The 23,020-nt window shown below is 37.9% G+C and overlaps 1 protein-coding gene across 13 annotated transcripts in view; it reads left to right on the top strand.

Annotated features, from left to right (window-relative positions):
• LOC109045614 (voltage-dependent T-type calcium channel subunit alpha-1G-like) overlaps nt 1-15,495 on the top strand; it is a 199,965-nt gene extending 184,470 nt beyond the window's left edge. For 6 of the 13 annotated variants that reach the window (XM_042735604.1, XM_042735603.1, XM_042735606.1 and 3 more), the window contains 5 exons: nt 2,262-2,405; nt 4,757-4,879; nt 7,627-7,816; nt 8,671-8,840; nt 13,958-15,495. In XM_042735604.1, coding sequence (XP_042591538.1) covers nt 2,262-2,405; nt 4,757-4,879; nt 7,627-7,816; nt 8,671-8,840; nt 13,958-14,818 — 1,488 coding nt within the window. In that variant the 3' untranslated portion in view covers nt 14,819-15,495. Of the gene's footprint in view, nt 1-2,261; nt 2,406-4,756; nt 4,880-7,626; nt 7,817-8,670; nt 8,841-11,002 lie in introns of all 13 variants that reach the window. The other 7 variants (XM_042735611.1, XM_042735612.1, XM_042735605.1 and 4 more) reach the window with 6 other exon arrangements.
• Nucleotides 15,496-23,020: the final 7,525 nt, after the last annotated feature.

The raw sequence follows: 23,020 nt of genomic DNA on the forward strand, positions 1-23,020 counted from the left end.
TTTCCTGCAATAATCCTTAAGCCAGTAGAAAATCCTTTCTGGTTTTTGTCAAGGGAACCAGGGTGATGCTAAATTCTGGGCTGGCCTACAAAAATACATCATCACTGCAACACTCTATTATCTTAAACCAATATACTGCTAGATAACATACCATATGCTTCTATAGATGCCTGAACCCACATACATCACTGATGCACATTAAAAGAATGTTTCTGTTTCAATTAGACGTAAGCATCTGCTGTATGCTTTCCATTACCACTGAAAATAATTTTGTCCTTAAAACAAACACAAGTCTTGTTTACAGCAGTGCACTTGCAAAGGAAGTCGATGGAGCAAGACCTTCCAGAGGGTATAAAAGGCAAAAAAAAAAAAAAAAAATCCCGCTCATAATTGGTTAAAGCATATGTATCAGTGCATGCATATTAATTTGTCTGTACAAAATGTGTGTTATTTGATATGCAAGTTGTTTTTTTAGCGGTGGACTACTAAGATTTTGGTTCTGCATTAGCAATCTAATTCCTGTGGATTTGTCTCTATGTGAAAAGTCCCTTTTTGGTATTATTGCACGTATCATCTGAAAATTACTGGGTTTACTGGCTTTATATGGTCATGAGAGGAACTCTGCATAGAAGAAGATGGTAAACAATTTTGTTACTCTAGTCGTGTAAACATGTATAATGTTTAAGCCTTGTAGTCCTACACACAAAGTTGTGTGCTTCAAAATTTATATCAGTGCAACGCAGTGCCCCATTGACTTCTGTTCAAGTGCATAATTGTAAACATGATTTTTCTTTAAACATAGTAAAGTTATTTTCTGTGATAAACAATACCTCAAATGCATAGTGAATCCAAAAATGAAAATTTTATTCAAATTTACTCATCTTGTATGTTGTTTTTAAACCTGTATGACTGTATGAAAAAAACTTCACTATTAACTAAGAATATTCCCCTCAAGAAATTTCTTATTTGGTGCTTATTGATCTTAAGTAAGGTAATTGAAAAGAAAAATTCTCATTTTTGGCTGAACCCTTGAACTTGTAACTCTGAACATCCTTTTAAAAACATGATATATGATATGAATATCTTTATTTTGCACAATATACAAAATATGCATTATTTTTTAATTGGTTATCACCGGTGTGTCCAACTAACAATTAACTGTTTATTAGTTCAAAACAGATTCAGTATTTGCCAGGGCTTTCAGATCATTACTAACATGCATTTGGGTTTACTAAAAAAGCATGTTTTATAACACGGGACTGTTATTTTTAAAGTGGGGAAGTCCATCAGTTTCTGTTAAATGTCATATGGAGATGTAACTGTTGTTTGCTCCTCATAAACTTAGTGGTTGGAGGTCAGACTGATGCCATGGGAAAGTAGTGATACAGACCTCTTCTTTTTTTAATGTAGGCTGGCTATTTCCAGAATACCAGCCACTTTTTTAAGTTAACAATGACATTATCCCTCCAGTTCTTGTCTGAAGTGTAGCCTCATCGAAATGTTTTGCTCATCATCAGGACAAATGTTCATAGAGCTCTAGTTCCCCCTTGTGGATGTCAGTGGTATCAAAGGTTTTACCTGAGAGCAATGCATCTTTGTTAGTTCAGAGCCCAATACTACATCTGATCAGCACATAATGATTTGTGCTACTACTGATTCAACTAAAAAATTCTAAACTGGTTTAAACGATCAGTTCACTTAAAAAAATTAATTTTGTCATCTTTTAAACACTGTCATGCTGTTGCAAACCTGTATGCCTTTGTTCTGAGGAACAGAAGTCCATGGTTAAGAATGTCAAATTTTGTGTTCCATGGAAGAAAGATGTGGGTGACTACCTTTTCTTTTTTTAATTTTTTAGAAGATTTTTTTATAAGAGGCTTATTGTGGTTTATTACTAACAATTTTTTTTTTGTAACCTAACATGTGTTCCCTGGGAATTGAACCCACAACCTTTTGCACTATTAATGCAATGCTCTACCACTGAGCCACAGGAACACACATCTTAAATGACGACATCTTAATTTTTGGGCGACCTGTTCCTTTAAATGAATTCTGATTAGCTTGTTTATCCTTTCATAAATCTCTCTTCTGGCTGCTTGTGTTATAGTCTACAAACTTCTCTCCTTCCTTCATTTCTCCTCTGTTTTTTCTCTGTGTAATGTCATTCACGTCACCCCTGGTCATCTCCTCTGCCTCTGTCTCTGTCTGTTCTCTTTCTCTCTTCATCATTCATCCTGTCTGCCACTTGCTGGGGCTTTTAGCGGAGGCCCATGTTTGACTCAGTTTCCCTGGTGATCCAGGGCTCATTGGAAGGAGAGCTCAGCCTCATGGACAACCTGTCTGGCTCCATCTGCCACTACTACGCTCTGCCCCCCCTTCCCAGCAAGCACTTCACTGAGAAACAGGTCAATTGCATCCCCGTTTACCCAGCTTTGCCTTGTACCACACTCCTCTGCCTGTCTCCTTCCCTTCTTCTCTCCCTCCTTTTCTCTCTCTGGACCACTTAAACTTACATAAATGCACCGAAGCTTCTGTGTGACAACCTCTGCACGCTGGGATTTCCAGCACTCTTTAGAAGGCAAAGACTTGGTTCTGCTCCAGTAAAATCCATTTGTTGAAGTGTACTTATTTCCTGATCCCATAAGAGTGACAAAGTTTTGCAAAATTGTGTGAACTTTGTGCCTCGTTCCAAAGATCATTAATACCCGAAAAAGTGATGGACTCATCAGGCTGGAGTCGAAGAGGTAATGTGTGGATCGATAAAGAGCTGGACTGCTGTTGAATTATGCAAGGAAATCTCCTTTGGTCTGTTTCACATTGAAATATTTCATTAAATTGCATTAACATTGCAAAATGAAGGCTTCTAAAAGCTTTTTTTTTAATGTAATTGGAGAAACTGTAATGTCTTTATGGAAATAGCTGGCGCTTTTATTTTAACGACTGTGCAAAAAAAAAAGTTGTTCCAGCCCAAACTCTCAGGGACAATTAGATGATGCAGCATACAGGATTTCGCCTGCTGACGTTTGAGGATTTATGAAAGAGACTGCACATTATTTCTCTTTGAACGTAACTGAGTTTGACCTTTTGTTTCTGATCTAACTTTAATATCTGAGTACTGTTAAACTTCAGGATATCCATCATGGCTACTGAAGGAAGGTTATATGCATCCTGTCAGCTGACACCGGAGGGTGTTTCCATTAATTCTTAAATAAGCAATTGTCTCTCTTTTAATTATGATTGTTAATTTGAATTGGAAGTTGGAATATGAATAGGAAGAAATTTGACCCAAATGTAATATTTATCTGTCTGTGGGTCTATTTATCAGGTATATAAACCTGCAAAACTTTGAAACAAAGCTTTGTCAAGCCAGCGTTAAAAGTTTGTCTTGACAAACTGTTCTTTCCTACTGAAAAATTGCAGTCATATGAATTTCTTTGAATTTTAACTCTTCTTCATTACATTGAGATTTGAATTGCAATTCTCCATCCTGTTTGCTACATTATTTCAGGGATTGAATTGGAATTTAAAATACTTTCTCAATCCAAATTTAAATGGAGCGCAACTCTGGTTTCCATGCACTGAACTGTTAAAGGGGTCATATGATGCAATTTAAATTTGTCGTTTCTTTTTGGAGTGTTACAAGCTCTTGGTGCATAAAAAAGATCTGTAAAGTTGCAAAGACTATAGACTCAAATCCAAAGAGATATTCTTTATCAAAGTTAAGAATCTGCCACGCCCCCTAAAATGGCTCATTCTAACACGCCCCCACATCTCTACGTCACTATGTGGAAATATTTGCGTAATGCTGCCCAAATGTTCACGCAAAGAAAGAAGGCGTAGTTTCAGTAACCGCAGTTAGAGTTGAAGCAGCCATGTCAGGGAGATGCTGTGTGTATCTAGGTGAAAGCAAAGGCAGTTTATTTGGCCTTCCGAAAGTAGATGCATTTAGGAAGCTTTAAGATTACTTACAACAGAAAAGCAACACATTTTATGGACGACTGTTTCGTGAACCTAGTAGAGGAGGTAATACTGACTTTGCTACGACAATCTGGCACTTCTGAATCAGCTACTGTAAGTATGTTTTGTTATTAGTTTTTTATTTGCTATTGACTGTTCGAATGCGGAGTTTTGCCAATAGTATCTGCGCGTCGCGGGTGTGTAAGAGAGAGAGAGAGAGAGACGGTCAAACAGTGGAGTCAGCTGTCTTAACCGTCCGTGGCTTGTGCACTGCAAACACATAGGAGTTTCATCACTGTGTCTGTCACGCAACTCTTGTTCCCCTTTCGGGCTTGAACTGATGTTAAAACTAAAACTGATGTCTTTACATTTATTTTGAAAGATGAAGCTCGCGATTATGGAAAGAGGCATTATATTTCCGAATAGTGCTTGCGGTGATCGGCCAATCACAATGCACTGGGTCAGTTGGCCAATCAGAGCAGACTGCTCTTGTCGGAAGGAGGGACTTTGTAGAAAATGGCATTTGAGAGAGGCGGGGCATAGAGGACCTACAATAATGTACAGTATTTGAAAAATAATGTGTTTTTTGAACATTAAAGCATGTCAACATATTCTGTTACACCAAATACACAAAATAATGATCTTTAAAAAAGCATCATATGACCTCTTTAAAAATGACTTCACCACATTTAGCTGTATTAATTTACTTGCACTAACCTGTGTGATAGTCTGTGCGTGTCTTCTAACTATGCATGTGCTGTTTGCCCATCTCACTCTTGGCTCGTCTCTTCTTCTTTAGATTCCTCTAGCCGAGATGGAGGCTCTGTCTCTGGCGTCGGAGAAATCCTGGTCCTTAGCTCTGACGGATGACTCTGTCCCAGATGATTTTAACCCCCTCTTACTAACCAGTCAGGAGTGCAATGTATTTAACAGTAGAGCAACATTCATTGTCCACTCCTACCTCTCAGCCTTACACTGCTTCCAAAGACATCTGCCCTCTCCACCCTGCTTCAGTATTTGACCCTAAATTCTGCCCTCTCCACCCTGCTTCAGTATTTGACCCTAAATACTTTAACCCTAGAAAAGCTAGCTACAGCACAGTTTTATCTAAATGTTCTTCAGAGTGGCACCTTGAAGGTCCCCTTGATTTCTTATGGTATCTGAAAAAGTTGAGTTACAGAGCTAAAAATTTCAAATCGCAGTGACACTACTAACCTAACCACCCTGCTTTAGTGTTTGTGCTTTAATATTTTTGCAGTTTTTACAGTGCTTAAGTTTTTTTACAGTAGCTGCTTTCATTTTTTCTAAAAAAAGATAAAATGAATATTGAGTCACTTGCTGCTGTTGATCAGTATACGTTTTGCTTACACTATAGTTCAATAGTGTTTTTTATTTTATTTTGAAAGAAGCGTCTAATGCTCACCAAGGCTGCATTATTATTATTATTATTATTATTATTATTATTATTATAAAAATTACAAAAAAAAAGAATGAAATACAGTGAAATACAATTTATATAATAATTTATGTAATATATATTTTTTTCTATTCTATTGTATTTTAAAATGTAAGTCTTCAGTATCACATAATTGTTCAGAAATCACTGTAATATGCTGATTTGATGCTCAGGTGACACTTATGATGTTAAACTCTTTCCTTCAAGATTATTTGAAAGAAAATTCAAAAGAACATCATTTATTTGAAATACTGGACAGATCTTTACCATTATAATGGATCATCCTTGGCTGAATAAAAGTAATATCATCTTTAGAAAAATCTAACTGACCCTAAAGATTTGAATGGTAGTGTACTGTATATTAAGTATAAATTAAAAAAAATTATATATATATATATATATATATATATATATATATATATATATATATATATATATATATATATATATATATATATATATATATATAATTCAATACCTTTTGCAAATAATATAATATGATTAACCCTAACCCTAAGTTAGCTACTTTTACCTTTTGCAAATTGTATTATATTGTTGAGAGCAGTCTGACTGTAGTTTAGCTACTTTATAATATGAGTAGCCTGTATATTGACAAACTAGTTTGCAAGCTTCCGTAACACTGGTGCTTCCTCTCTACATGTACCTGAAAGTACCTGCAGTGCCAGGGCTGTGTGATTAATTTATATACCAAAACTATGCCAGTAATCTGTTTTCTGACACTTGGTAGTCTGATGATCTTCATCATAATCACTTTATGCAGAGCTGAGAGGCAAGTGCGTTTGGAAGCTTTGGAGGTTTCTAACCGTCCGCTCCTCTCTTTCTCTTTCTCTCTTTCCCTCTTTCTGTACATTTCGCAACAGCCTGGTGTTTGTATGGTCCAGTCCAGTAGAGTAGTATTACTGCCTGTCAATCTGCTCCTTTCCTGTCTGGGTTCTGCAGCTATGTCCCCGTTCTTCCTCCCACACATCTAAACGTCTAAAGGCCATTTCTGAACCTCCTCTCCATTTAGTCTCTTCATACTTTTTAGATGTTCTTTTTTGCATCCTCAATTTATCTGTCTGCATATCTTCCTGTGTCTATTTGTTTTTGTTTCGTGATTTTATCTCTGTCTTATCTTTTGTGTATTAAAAGTGAAGTTTCTCCCTAGTACCATGCTTCTTGAAAGAATATAGGAGTGTGGTATGGGGTCGGCTTCTGCTGTCTGCCAGCTACAGTAGTACAGGCTCTGGGCGCAGCTTCTGATGGGAGGAGGCTGATGGTTTCTGTCACATCGCAATTGAATACATATTCATTTGTCTCAGAACTATGCCCATAGATCCATAAATAATTTATACATAGCATTTCTCAGATGAGTGAGCTCTAGATCCAGCCTGTTCTCATTTTTCTGTTGTATTTATGTGGATGAAAAAAGGCAGAAAAATGTGCACTGAAATGTGCATAACTTCATGATGTTCATAAAGCAGGCTAAAAATAGCACCATAAATCTAAATGGGTATGTATGTTACCCACAAAGAATGATGATAAATAATGCAGTGGAAGGAGAGCAAATGTACTCAAAACACAATTAATCTCAAATAATGATCAGAATATAATCAAGAAATATTAACAAAACAAATGAAATCTGTGTGTAAGAATATGTGGACTTGCATGAGTGTTATTTCAGGGAAAAATTCACCATACATGTAAAAAAGTCCAGTTGTTATTTAATATTACTATAATTATTACTGTAATTAATAATTTCATGTCATTCCAAACCTTTATTACTTACATTTTAGAAATTCTAAAGAGTGTTACTTCAAAAAAGGACAAAAAAAACACCAAAAATTTATCATAAATTTGGTCTTGAGACTCATTTAACAAACCAAAATTAACCAGCGGAGTATTTCTGATTCAATCTGAATTCAATTCACTAAAATGAAATTACAAAAAAAAAAAAAAAAAAACGGTATACATTGATATGAAAAGAATATGAATTTACACAACATGATTTGAGAACATGTTTCTTGATCAGTCTCCTCCCTACGTCTAGTGCTCAGTAATGTTTGCCTTTCATTGTATGCTAACCAGTCCAGCTTCTATGTATTAGGTACAGTGTATGTGCGTGTGCATCCATGTGTTCATAAGGGCCCCTGATGCTCCAAACACGAGTACCAGCTCTTACCTTGTCTTGCATCTCTTTTAATGCCCCTCAGACCACAGCTCCAGCAGATCCCCCAGACCCCCTGCAGCCAGACGAGCCAGCAGATGAGCACTTACTGTATGTGAAGAAGACCTCAGTGGGCCGTACGCATTCTCTGCCCAATGACAGCTACATGTTCCTGCCTCTGCAGCCCAACTCAACCCAGAGTACCCACACAACCTCACCTCAACTTGCTCAGACAGGTAGAGCACTGCAATTTATTTCTGAATTTGTTTAAAGGGGTCATATGATGCTACATGCCCTTTTACAAGTTGTTTGAACTGAAATGTGTGCTGGCAGTGTGTACACAACCACCCTAAAATGATAAAAATCCACCCAGTGTTTTTTTTTTTTTTTTTTATCTGCTCAAATCTTTACCCCTTTCACAAATCAAGCCGATCTCAGATGCCTGTCTGTGTGACGTCATTTTATCTGTTCTTTTTTTTTGTGGTTTGATTGACAGTAGCATTTCAGCACAGACTGGACTGGCGTCTTACCTTAGACCCCACTGAGTGAGTGTCATCAGTCCGCCATTGTTTCACCACCCGAGCAGATGTAGACAAGAATGTCTCCTAAGCGACTGAGGTGTTCTGTTGTTGGATGTAATAATGAACATAGCAGTCGTCATTTACTCCCAACATCTAAGCCGCTGAAGACATAGTGGATTACGTTTGTTTTTGAAGAGAATGCGCCCCTGATCTACTTAAATGTGTCTATGTTCGTGCGAATAATTCGTGATCCAGCTTCACCTACAGAAGTGTGTAAGGTTTTTTTTAGTGAATCTTTGCAAATTGCCTTTCCTAATAATGTGCAGCATAGCTCATTAAATTTTAAAGGAAAATGCTACAAAACTACATGCTCTGAAAAGAGCTGTTTTTGACATGGTAAAAAACGTGTGTTTTACATTACCATTGAGAAATTGTAACCAAACTATGTTACAGACTTTTCATTAAGACCATAAAGAATCATATCAACTTGTGGAAAATGGGCATCCTATGACCCCTTTAAAATGCAGATTTTAATATGAAATATAATTGAAAAATGTCTCCTCACACAGGGTCTACAGGCTCTATCCAGTCTCAAACAGAAGAACCCACACTGCACTTGACTGTGCCCACTGATCTGTTCAGACCGATCAGTCCGCATAGCTTATCAGATTCAGAGAGCATCCCACGAATCCCCCCACCTCGCCGGGCACACACTCTCTCACGAACCCTACGCAGACAGGTGAGCTCAGGTTCAGTCTTCTCAGTCCTTTCACTGCTTCCTTTGACATGTGTTTTGCTTACAGAGTCATTTTCTATGTTGATGATGTTGATGCACTCTGGTTTTGTTGATTGCACACAGTAGTAGCTCTGTTCCAAAACCTATTGAGCTGCCTCGATACATGCAGTATTTTTTATATATATATATTCAACTGCCACACAAAAAAGTACACAAAGGTTCAAAAGTTTGGGGTCAGTAATGTTTATTTTATTAATTGTTTTTTAATTATGCTCAAAAAGGCTGCATTTATTTGATCAAAAATATTAATATTGTAGAATATTATTTCAATTTATATTAAGAGTTAGGGGTGGGCAGTATACCAGTAGACACAAATAAACCAGTAGGTTACACCATCATGTGACGTTGCTGTTCTGCGTGCTCACAAAAACTTGCGCTTGCACACATTTTTAAGGATTGTGGTTTAAAAACAAGTGGTTTTAAGCCTTAAAATGCAATCAGTAGCGAAAGAGAACACATTTTGCTATATGCGTTCACTGTCAGAGAGACGCGTGCATGTGAATTTTCACTGAGTTATTTTTTGCCGCTTTAAAGGCGTTGAATAGTTAAATACACACATGTATGTGTCAAAATGTCCATTTTTGCAAATATCCGTGTAAACACAGTCATTCAGGTCTTAAGTGAAAGTTAACAGCTGAGAAAGAATATACATGTGTAATAGTATATTGCATCCGGATGTTCGCTCTTAAATGGGAAGCTGCCTGTTATTTATCCTGTCTGTCATTCATCTTAATCAAACAACAGTGAGCGGAAATCTTTCACTTCTCTTGACGAAATCGCTTTTGTCATTTTAATAACAATAATATATATATATATATATATATATATATATATATATATATATATATATAGTATGTGTGTGTGTATAGCATTTATTTATTGTAGTTTTTTTTTGTCCTGTTGTTTGTAATTAGTTACTTATCTTCAGTGAGCTTGAGTTTTTCTCTTTCTTTCTTTTTTTAGGCATGTATTAGTTTTTTCTGTGATATTGACAGTAGTGACAAGAATTATGAAAATTCTATGGTATCAAAAACTTATATCATAAAAACCTTATTAAAGCAAAAATAACTATATTGTGATGTGTATTTTTATAGTGATATGATATAAAATTACTCATGTCGTGATATAAGATTTTGGTCATATCGCCCACCCCTAATAACAGTTTTCAATTTGAATATATTTGAAAATGAAATTCATTACTGTTACGGCAAATCTGAATTTTCAGCAGCCATTATTCCAATCTTCAGTGGCACATGATACTTCAGAAACCTTTGTGTGCTAATTTGGTGCTTAAGAAACATTTCGCTTCTTATTATTTCTGTTAAAATTATACATTTTTCAGGATTCTTTGTTGAATGGAAAGCTCAAAAGAACAGCATTTATATGAAATAGAAATCTTTTGTAACATTATATTGTCTTTACTGTCTCTTTTACTAAATTGAATGCATGAATTAAGGCATTAGTTACTTTGCCTGTTACGCAATACTTGTAAAAAATTCTTGCATTGGCAAGGCATAGAGCACAAGTAGACACTTTGCACTCAGTGGTAAGCAAATGGATTAAACTGCTGAAGCTATAGCTGCAGCATATGATGTGCATTTGAAATGTCCCTTTTTCTACTAAAAGGCTATAGCTGCAGCATATGATGTGCATTTGAAATGTCCCTTCTTCTACTAAAAGACCAGTAAATGGTTATGTTGTGTGAGAATATGTGAAACACTGTATAGTACATTTGCATTAGGAATGCAACTTTAGAATCTGGCTGAAGTGAGTATTTTAAGCATGTTGGAAAAGCAAGTTGAATAACCTTGGTATCAGGAGCAACATATGACTCTATTGCCTCTGTAGGCAGCTGACTAGGTTTTGTAACAGAGCAGTTCTTTTCTCTGCTTGTTTTCTTTCATAATGCATATTATTCCTTGTCTATGGATTGTGATTGGAGACTTACAGTATGGGAATGTGAGTGGTATGAAGTCTGACACCTCTGCACTGTTTATTTCTTCCTCTGGCTAGTATATTTCTTCTCTAAATCCTTCCTGCATTCTCTCCTTTTTTTCTGCTGCTTTTTGGCCTGCGTACCCTCTAATGTGACTCACTCCGAGCAGCTCAGCATGATACAACCCAAGCCTGACCCCGAGCTGCTTCTGAGGCACAGATACTCCTGTTTCTGAGAGAGCTGGAATGGGCTGCTTGGTTCAGCTGGCCTCCAGCGCCACAGATCCTTGAACTCCGTCCCCAATTCTGTCCCTCTTTCTCCTACCCCACCCCTTAAATCCTGTTCCTCCAGCCCAATGCATTTCACCATGGCTACTGTAAAGACCAAAAGTGCAGGGTAAAGATCTCGAGGAATGAAATTAGTGGACTGACATCTCATACACTTAACTGAGTTGCATTTATAAAAAAGATATTCTTAAGATCTGCAATAATTATATTGAATTCTTTCTAAATGAAATGTAAACGCAGATGGTAGTTATTTATATATGATAATGTTACAAAAATATGTATTCAAACAGTATTACTTTAGCTGTTTGTTTTTAACATTAACTTACAAAATAGCATGTCTGTAAAAATATTATTAACAACAACGATACGTTCATTAAATAATACATATTTTGGTTTCCCTTACATGCCATTTAGTCAATCGTTTGTCATGCAAATGTAAAATCAACTTCCTGCCACCAGGGGGCAGCATAGCTTCAATCATACAAGTTTTAACATAGAACAGGGAGGCTTATGGCTAAGCCTCTTATACAATGTCAGCTAACTTTCCAAATATGAAATGGTTCCTCGTGATCTTTAGCCCCTCCCAAAACACCCACCCACCTCTCTCCTGCTGGGCCGGTGCCTCTCTCGGACTCCCTTGATTCAAAGAAAGCGACAGTTTTAGGTAGAATTCTGAGAGAAGTAGACCCCAGGAAGAGACGTGGGTCTTGTGGTCCATTGCAGTAGCCCAGTGGCTCAGAGTGCAGTCTGCCAAACAGTGCCTGTAGTTTTGCCCTAGGGTAAATGTTTCTCTGCCCTAGTTAAAACCGTACATCTATTACAAACTTTTTTCTGAAAGTGCAATTGATATTGTAAGTTTTCACCTACGTGACTTTACCAACAGCAGTAGCATGTGCAGTACTGCTACTCAGGCATTGTGTCAATGTCAAAGAGGAGACAAAGATATAGAGCAAAAGGAAGACAAATATTTATTTGCTAATTTCTCCAGTAGCCTGTAAGCTTTCCGATTTTGATGAGTGCACACAGTATACATTTCCTATCAGTGAAGGCAATGAGAAGGACCAGGGGCGGTTCTAGGGTCAGGAGATATTCGTGCTTTGCCCAGACCTCTGAGGATACATATGAATCATAATTTGTTAGAAAATTATAAACTTTAAAGTAAGGTATCATTTACATGAAATAAATATTTATATATTGCAAAAAAAAAAAAAAAAAAAAAAAAAAAAAAAAAACGGTCTTATCTCTATGCATGCCAAAAGCATGCTCCCTTCAAGCTTTCTGTAGTTGTGTACAGGTTGCCAGTAGTATCATGACTTTCACTTGTTATTGTTCAAAAGTTAGTGTACTGTTTATATGAAAAAAATATTTGGTCTTTTATTCATTCAAATTCGTGGTCTTTTATAAAAGAGTTTTCCAAGAGCAGCAAGCAGTCAGGCTTGAGTACAAAGGTTAAGGTGACCATATATTCTCTTTTCCCCGGACATGTCCTCTTTTTGGACCTAAAAAAAATGTGTCCGGCCGGGATTTCTAAATTGCCTAAAATGTCCTTGATTCGGCTTTTGCTTTCTATAATTGCCATTCATTGTGTGCATTTTTGTATTAAAGCCCTGTGCTGGACTGTTTTCTTAATCCCGCTTCCAATTTCTGACCATTACTGCCTGTTACCTCAAACATTCTAATGTTGAATATAATTTTCACCCATCAGAGAGTGCCTATCAATTTGCGGATGCAGCTCATGTTGGGTTGCCAAATCTGCGGTAGGTTGATTTTCTCCCGTGGGTTACAGGTTTGAAATATTACAAAAATTACATTTGACTGAAATGCTACTTGGGGGATACTTCAACCCCCAGCAACCCACCCCCACCCCCCCATTGTCCGTTTATTTGAAAACTAAAATATGGTCACACTAACAAAAGTATATTCCCTTCTGTTTGTAAAATACTTGATGCTTATTGCATCTGGATGAAGTGCAAGTCAAGTCAAGTCACCATTATTTATACAGTGCTTTTTACAATGCAGATTGTTTCATTACAGCTTTACAGTATTAAACAGGGAAATAGTATGTCGAAATAGTGTACCGTTCTCCTCTGGCCAGACAAAACCAGCAGTTTAATTCTAGGCTGCAACAAAGAGTCTCACCAAAAAGTCAATAGATCCTCTAGTTTCTTCATTATGTCTGATTTATAGAGCAGATAACTAGAAAGCTGACATTAAAACACAAAGCAATAAAAAACAAAAAAAACAAAAACAAAATGGGGGTATAAGCCCTGGAAGCCCATCCCTAGGACCGCCCATGAGACTGAAAAGCTTAAGAATGTTTTCAACTAGTGGTTAACTGGTTGTTGAATTAAGAATGTTACTTTAGAATGTGTAACTGCTATTAAGCAACTTTTATTGAACTTTGTAGCACAATTTAAGCACTGTTTTTGTCAGCTAAAGGTTTATCGTGTGGCCGGGATGTTTTGGTATGTTTTGTGGCGAGTTACTTCATTTGATACTTTCAAGTTTGATACAAACTTTCAAAAAAGAAGAACACCAACATCAGATTCTAAATGTTGGCTACCTCTGATTGGGGCTACGAATACATTCAAAACAGATGCCCTGAGGCAGTCTCTCTATTTTTCTAATTTCACCTCTGATCCTTTGAAGCAGAGAGCTTGTGGAGTGCAATGCTAATGGTGAACTCCACTCTAACTCCACGGCTCCCGTCCCCTTCCACTAGCTTCTACATCCCTAACATCTCATACTAACCAATCTCCCTCTCACCTGTTCATGTTCTAATCCCTAATGTTACCCCTTACCTTCCCCTCACTTCCTCCCGTCCCTGCTCTCTTCAGGTGGCAGTGAGTGCTGACTCTCAGGAGACTCTATACACAGAGGGAGGGGAAAACGAGGGTCCCCTGGGGCTTAGGGAACTGTCGGACCCCCATGTCAACCTTCCACCTCAGCAGCAGCAGCACCAGCCTTCCCTCTTTCTGGTCCCTGCCACACCAGGCGCTTCCCCGAAACCATCGCGACCTAGCGTCCACACACAGCACAACCCCTACGACCAATACAACGTGTTCTCCAAACGTTCCTGCTCTCCACCCCTCCCATCACTGGCTGTCAGGAAGCAGGAGGAACTGGACACTGTGGATCAGGAGGTATCCCGGATTATCCGGGCGGGGCTCGCAGGGAGGAGTGACGATGGGATCGGGGAAGGGACAGGAGATCAAGGTGCAAGACGTCAGCTTAAGAAGTACCACAGCGTGGACACTCAGGGCCAGCGAGCTCTGCTGTTACCACGGCCCTTGTCCTGGCTTGATGACCCACGTCGGCACTCCATTGAGGTGTGCTCATCCATGGAAAGCAGTCCCCAGCGCAGTTCGATCTCGTCTGGCTTTGTGTCGCGAGGCGACAGCCTCCAGCAGCAGTCCTCTCCACGCGGCCGTAAGAAGAAGATGAGTCCGCCGTGCATCTCTGTGGATCCGCCCGAAGGTTCGGAGCTTCCGGGATGCTTTCACCCTGCTCTGGGGATGGTGCCACCCCCGCTGCCAAGTCGGGACACTTGCCTGAGGAGGCGCGCTCCCTCTAGTGACTCCAAGGACTCATTTGATTTGGGTGGAGGAGGAGATGGGCTGCCCCAAGAAGGCATCCCGAATTCCAAGCTATTGACTCTGCCTAGCTTCTCTTTTGAGAAAACAAGCTCTGAGCACTGAACACTTGACTTACACGTTCACGCACACACACACACACACACACACGCACATGACACACGATGCACACTGTGTATCCGTGATGGTGATAGTAATAGTAATAATATCTTAGAAAGTAATAATGCTAAATGCAACAATGGTGAATACTCCATGATCATGAGGAATAGTAACTATACCTTGTATTTTTTTTCTCTACTGCCAAAAGAACACAAAAGGACATTGTGCTGAGGATTTAACAAGCTAATAACGGGACTCTCTCTCCTCAAAGATGCCAGCCAATTCGCTGGCAACCTCATGACCTCCTTGTGGAGGTGAGCGCAGAGCCCGGAGGAGGGCGTCCCCTTCTGGCCGCTGTGAAGACTTCACAGCACTGTATTGCTGAACTCTCTAAAGGGCACTGATGAAGGTACAAAGCAATATGAACGTTTTAGAGACACTATTTTCTTAAATTATTGGGCCATAGTGTTTGTAATGGATGTAGATTTTCTTTTTTTTTTTCAATTTTGTTATAGTTTTATTTGTCTTTTTGTGATTTTTCGCTTTTTCTCAATGTTTAAATTGTTTGTTGTTTGCTTTATTTTTTCACCATATGATATTTTTAGCTTTCTTGTTTTAACAAAGACAAAATGAAAGAAACATTTTTTTCAAAGTGCCGGGATCCATGTATTTGTAGGATTATTATTATTATTATTATTATTATTATTATTTTTTAACAAAGACAAAATGAAATATTTATTTTTTTGAATTTAACAGCTCTTTGATTTTTAAGCACAACTATAAGACTGGTGTGCCCTGACTAAAGAGTCTATTGAACACATCAGCAGAACGGATTGTGTACTACTTTAATGAGGCTTTCAGACAGAAGGGAACAAATTCATTAATTGAATTCATGAAGCAGAAAATCACTGCAAAACACACACATGCCAAAGAAAACCAGATTATCATTTCTTTGGTTAAATAAATGCTATATTATTAGTACAGCTTATACAATATTCATGTGAAATAATAACAACAACAAAAAAAGTCTTCTAAAAGTCTTAAGGTAGTGATTTTCAGCCTTTAAATAAACACAACCACATTTCTGCATTGAGGTCAAGAGTGGACAGGGAGTAAATTATAAGAAAATGGGGAGTTTTGAAATTGAATGTGAAATTGAAGTATGGTGACCAAGTATTTGTGCTCTGCATGTAGCAAATCCAAGTGCACACAGTAGTGAACACACACACCATAAACACACACCCGGAGCAGTGGGCACAGCGTTGTCTTTTAGTGTCAGTCTTTTTGAAAATCTCTCATTAATTTGTGTCTTGTTTGTAAACAAATCTGAGAGCAAAGGACAGAGTTCTTACTGACACAGTCTGGATCTTCATTAAAAATAAAGTTCATTCACTCTTTCCTAACGTTGGGATCAGAAGGAAGGTTTTTCCACAACTTGGCACTGCACAGCATTTTGTTGTCTTCAGAGCCATCCTTATCATTTGTTTTCTGTGTAGACCTGTGCGTCTGCCTCTCTCATAAACAATACGTGAGCAAATCAGTGGGCAGGGCTAAACAGGCAGTAATGTCAAAGGAGGCATTGATCTTCTTCTGCTGTGGTGGTATTTATCTACACTATTACATCATAGAGTAGAACATTCCAAAAGCTGCTGTTTTGGCAGACTGCCTTCAAAATAAGCTGTTTTTAGACTTACAAAGTTTTGAGTGCTAAAACTTACAGTATGTTTTTATAGTACAATTACCTCTTATATGTCAAAAATCAAGAGGATTTAGGTTTTGGTCAGTTCATGGCCCCATTAATGACCTGGAAAAACTGTACTGTAATTTAAGAACTATCTGCAAGAACAGATTCATCCTCATGAAAGATTATCATCATCTTTAAATTAATTTCAAATTATTTTGAAGGGTAATTTTAAAATGGCTTTGAAATACTTGGTAGTCCATCCTTCAGCCAGCTTAGTGGTTTACCAAGGCTTTCTAGTAGCCACCAGCTTCTTTGTTGAGAACCACTACCTAAGTGTCTATAATAAGGGGTTATTTACATATTGTGCCACAATACCCTTATATTTTACTCTACACATGTGCTAGTTAAGGTATATTTAGTTCTTACGCTTAAGCCTCACTCAGAATCAAAATGCATGTTGATTGAAGCTGTTGTCAAGTTCTCACTGGAGCGATTCCCTTTGGTTTTCATGAGAGCTAATCGGCACATCTGCAGACCTCCTTTCAAACTCAGGAAAGCTTGCATTTCAAAAAGTCCAACTCTGTAATATATCCTTATTTTGCTTCAAAGCACTGGATGCAGTCCAGATCTGTGGCTGCAGTTTGTATATGGCTTCAATATGTGTTTGAACCTTGTTTTTGTCATTGGACCAATTTCTGAATGATTTACTCGCTTCACTTTAGCAATCTACATTAGCTTTCTCCAATCCCACTGGAATTATGCATGTGCAAAATGCATTGTGAGTGTTATGCATCAGGATGGTGTTCATAATTATTGTAGGATGTGCAAAGCACTTGCTGCACTTCACCAGACATGTGGTTACCGTATAAATACTTTATAAGTGTTGTATAATTCTACCTCTAGGATATCTTTAGTGAGGATCTTTTTGACCAAGGTGATGCTAAAACAAATGGAGAGTGTCATCTGTTTGCTATAATATTTAATACTTTGTTACTTTAAACATTTGGCTAAAACATCAGAGTAAAAAGAATTCTTTGAAACTGAAAGAAGATGATGACGTTCACACTTAGCTTTTCCATTAAACTGCAAAATCCTGGAAAACAGCTTGAATGACCAGATGGAAAAAGAAAACACTAAAGTTATTGGTAAACATCCTCAGGAGGAAATGACAATTAACCTCTGCTGTGCTTCTATGCATGTAGATTATGTTAGCAGTTCGGCTTCTCCCTGGGTTCCCACCCTTGAACTGAAGCCTAATAGCTGAGGACTTTTGATATTCAAGCTCTCCATCCCTCCATGCAGAAGATGAGTATTGGAAAATCTATGATAATTTCATTTACTGAACACACTGACTCAATCAGTTCGACTTCCAAAACATGACACAGTTCCCGTTGAAGACTGATAAGATGGCCTGGCTGAAAATTGAGCGTTTGGGAAAACAACACCTCGAGAGATGTTTTGTGGTGGGTTAAAAGCTCAAAGGCCTTGTTTACCAGACAAAATGTCATCAAGGCTCTTTGGGAGGTCCTCAGTGATTGGCCGAGTTGCTGTAGCCAATATGTGCTCATCGATGTTGCTCTGGTGCTCTGCTGAGCAAGAGCATGTGTTTCTGAAAGCCAGAAGAAATCCCTTCATTACCACCTTCAAGTGCTTCAACACAAAAAGGTAAATAAAACAATACTTAAAATACATTAATAACAGGCATTTGTGTTTTACTTAAGCCAAATATGTTAGAAAATTAGAATAACAGAACCTCTTAGTACAAAAATATGAGATTGCAATTTTTCATTTTCAGTGTTTCTGGGGCATAACAGTTCACTAAGTTTACAACAGCACAATGTTCCTTTGACTAAATACTAATGGACTGTAGTGTAAGAAGATACAACACTAAAGAGTCTGTTTCATTGTTGACATTATTATCTGTAAGAGATAAAAGCCATTTTATATGATGTCTCAGATGTCAGATGTGAGTGGGAGGTTAAATAATAGAACTTGATAACTGTGTACAGCCAGACCACTTGAATCATGCTTTCCCAAGCACATATGTGAATGACAAAACTATATTATATTTATTAAGAATTTTCTCGCCTATTATAACATGAACCTGAAGGGAAATTGGTCATCTTAAATGATTCATTACAGGAATTATTTATTTATTTATTTATTTTTTATAAAATAAGACTTCTAAGAGCACATTGTGCTCCCTCCAAAAGTACATTTAAATATTTCCATGAAGACAAAGTAATCTCTTTTGGATTGATAGATCTATCATTTTGTGTGGCCATTATAAAGCTTACAAATATTTCTTAAGATTGTTAGAGGATTTCGTGTATGTAGTGTATTAGAGTGAATCAGACAATTTAAGATTTGATCAGATTGGTGTTATACAACCTAAAGAGCCATATTCCACAGAGAGGCCCAGGATAACAAGAAAACATCATAAATCTGTCCAGATCCTAGTGCCAGCCAGTCTGAAGCAAGCTTTACTAACCACCCCACAGTTTGACAGCTTGCAACATTAACACAAAAGAACACTTATTGATAATCCCGACACAGGAAGGACATTGTCAATTTTTGGGACAAGTAACCAAGATTGATGGTCAAAGAGATGCACAGCCTGACCATCACATGTAAATCCACGATAGAAATCATGAGCTACATACATCCTTGGACTGGTTTGCCCCACCCAGGACAAAGACCAAGCTCCTTCTAGACCTTTTGACCTTTTTGTTCCTCACAAAGCACACCCTCACGTGCAGAGAATGACAGAGAGACTGTATTCTACACATGTAGATGCATCTAAAATCATCTTAAAAGAACTTGAATCAGTCCATTGCATAACTTCATAGCATGTATGTAACCCACACATTTGTCTATAATGTTCTAATCACTCATTGTGTATTTATTTTTAATAGCTATTGAATACTGTAGCTTAAGGGTTCATATTCATGTTTAGTATGTGTGTGTTTGAATCTTCTTGCTTGAAACGTTTCTTCCAATCAATTCCTTGTCAAATGTATCATATTCTTGTTATAGAAATCATGTTCAAATTATACTCTGCAAGAGCGGGAAAATTCGGATCATGTGACTGATAAGATAACGTTAATTTATGTATTGGGAGGAGAAACATAGCAACACTCTGAGCTAAGACAATGTCTTATTGGTCAAGACACCATTTGGGATGTGTCCAACAGCCATGTTTAAATACTCAGGACAATCAAATTATGCTTTTTCTTGCCTTTTCGCCACCATGTTTTGACACTGCTTTTTAGCGCTCTTTGAGCATGCTCTGGCTTACACACTAGCTGCCCCTCTAAAACTATGAGGAGAAATGCCATCTAATCTCGTCACTCTTCTTGCTGGCTTCTACTTTAATTTCTTTTCTTTTCCATTGAGAGTTTTGTGTTCTGAGTTAAGTTTTGCCGCAACGCTGTGTCTCCGAGTCTGACCTTGAGTGCCCGTCTGAAAATTCAACCAGCCCACAACTCCACAACTTCAGCCAATGCCCAAGACTTCACAGAGAACAACCACTGAAATTCCAGCCAACATTTAGCAACTTTGGGTAACCTTTTTCTGCAATGACGACAACAAAAGTGAATCCCTTAACACAAAGGCAATGCACATACAACCTCCAGATTCTAGCTGAACTGGTGCATTTAATATGAAGGTTATAGCCTCATTGAGAGACTCAGTGCAAGGGTTAATTAGATGATTGATGGTTGTTCAGGTCTATACTATTGCATATATTGCTATAAACTTGGGATTTCACATTTACACTCTTCTACACTCATTCTTTCCTCCCTTATTTCTTTCTGCAACTGGTGTGAATGCATGATTGTGCATGTTTATGTGTAAGATTAGTTTATATCTCTTAGATTTATCCAAAAAAGCCTTATTTATATTGAAAAGAGAAGTATCTTGTGTTTTGTGCTTACAAGTTAATGCCTTAAACTGACGATCATGTTACTTGCTAATAAATCGTTTTCACACTATTCTGGATATTAATATCCATGCAGAGTTGTAGCCATACAACATCAACTCTTCATGGATATTAATATCCAAAATTCAAAGTTCAGTGAATCCCTGACCGACTCAGTGATCAGCCGTAAAACAGTGATTCTGTCCAAATTCCCTATTAAATCTTAAATGATTCACTTTGAGCTAAATTTACCTTTTCCCTTACATGTACTATATTCTTATACATACCTTAATGCCATTTGTCTTGTCTTGTTGGGTCTTTTAGGGCAACAGCAGTTGTTGTTTTTGGACCTGTGTATGGATTTTGAGAGGTTTCGCTCAAGTTGAAAGATAGCATCAAAATTACAATTTAGTGCATGATGGTTACAAAAATACTCAAGTTAATCTTTCTCTAATGTTTTATATTAATTTTATCTGCATGTGAGTGTTTTTATTCCAAAGTCTCCCTTTCAGTTTGTTCTCATTTCTCTTTCATTCTAATGTGTGCAATAAATTGTTGCACAGAAATTTATAAAGGTTGATTCCAGATCCCATCATTATTCTGTGGAGTGAGGTTCACAAGAAATCAATAGCATAACCAATACCTGACATTACATGCAGTGTATGTACAAGAAAAATCAAAAATGTATCGTGTCAAAGAAAAACAGCAAGCATTTTATTTATTTATGTTAACAGGTATCCAGGGAACTAAAGGAATAAAAAATAATTTTAAAAGTGAAGGATAATACTCATGAGTCATCCACTCAATACCAAAAAAAGTAATGCTAATCGCATTAAGGTGCAGAGAGGTAAACACAAAGGAATGCATTTGTCTTCCAGAAACACTGTGAATTTTATATACTGTACATTTACATATAGAAGAGCTGAATGTTTAAGTGTTTTGAGTGTTTAAAGAACAGAGAAAACATCATTTTGTCAACAAAACACGTATATATATATATATATATATATATATATATATATATATAAATATAAACTTTCTTCAATTTAAAAAGCAGAGAGACTGAGTCAGCAGGTCGTGTCTGAGGGGCCGGCTAACAGACTGACTAATTCTGAGAACCATGTTTGAGTGGGCCAGAATGGGGCCACCAACGGCAGACATTCCACTCTGTCCATTCGTACTCTGAGTCACTGGGAACAAACGTATCGGTGGGAAGGCATAAAGACTGGTCCTGGTCTACTCTAGGGCCAGAGCGTCCATACCAGAGGTGACAGAGGAGACAGGGAAAAACCAGAGTGGGCAAAACAAGCAAACAAGTTTACTTCTGCTTGGCCGGACCACTGCCAAATGAGACTCACCACCTGAGGGTGCAATCTCCATTCTCCGGCCTCCAAATGTCCAAATGAGTTCAGGTGACCTTGAACATAGACTGATCTGACTGACAGGAAACTTGGTCTGCTCCCAAATAAGAATTCATCTCACCAACCTGCACAGGGGGCGAGAACGTGAACCTCCCTGTACAAATCCGGTATAAGACCACAGCCGTCTTGCCATTCTGACCTAAATGTGACAACCACTCAATTGGGGTAAGAATTGTTTGTCTCCAAACAGCTTATGTGATTAAGCTAATACCAGCCAATCATTAAGGTGACTCGAAACTCAGACACCCTGGAGCAACAACAGGGCCAGAGATGTGTACATTCACCTTGCGTTCAAGGCCAGTTCAAAAAGAAAAAATACAGTATTGGCAAGCTTTATTCCAAAAGCAAGCCTGAGGAACTTCCTGTGTCTCTTGATGATATGGATGCAGATTTTAGTACACAACCTAGATCAATGGTCACAAACATTGTTGGGCAAGTTACTCTGAAAATGTAATCAAATTACTGATTACTGATTACTCCTTTTACTTCCAAAATGGGTAGTCACCATAGAAGCTGGATGGTGTAACCACACGACAAACTCTGATCCTCCTTCATGAGGCCCCGAAACACCAGAGTTGTGGGAAAAACCTCTGAAATGGGAAATAGATGTGAAATCAGGCAAGCCAATGCCAACCACAGAAGTGGGAGCTTGGATGTTGACATATACCCTGCTTAGGGCTATCCTCTCGATCGCCGAAAAGCTAAGGCATGGAGAATGGTCAAAATTAGTCCAAAACGCAACAAGTGGCAAAACAGCTGACAGAGAGGCAAACACACTTATAGGTTGCCCATATTCATGCAAAAGTTCCAGCTCAATGCAACAGCGGAGCTGACAAAAATAAAAGTTTAGACGTTTAGACGGGGGTTAGACGTGTGGCGTCCTTCTTAGGGAAGGCCGCAAGCCTCGAGTGCACTAATAATAGTAGCCACAGATTATTACAGTGTAGACAATAGAAAGGTCGTTGAATGCTGCTTGAGCATGTAAGCCCAAACATAGCATGCACCTGTCATGATTGTCTTCTCCTGTGATGAACCTGTCACACAGCTCGATGTAATTATGCTGTATGTATTTCCTGTGGTTAGTAGTGTACGTTTATGAGAAGTAAAAGTTTGTTGAGGAAAATATGTGAGGACGCTTTGATAGGGGGATTAGATAATTCGCTTCCTGAGGTAATTAAATTAGA

The sequence above is a fragment of the Cyprinus carpio genome, chromosome B12, assembly GCF_018340385.1.
Source record: "Cyprinus carpio isolate SPL01 chromosome B12, ASM1834038v1, whole genome shotgun sequence".
In the NCBI taxonomy this organism is placed as follows: domain Eukaryota; kingdom Metazoa; phylum Chordata; class Actinopteri; order Cypriniformes; family Cyprinidae; genus Cyprinus; species Cyprinus carpio.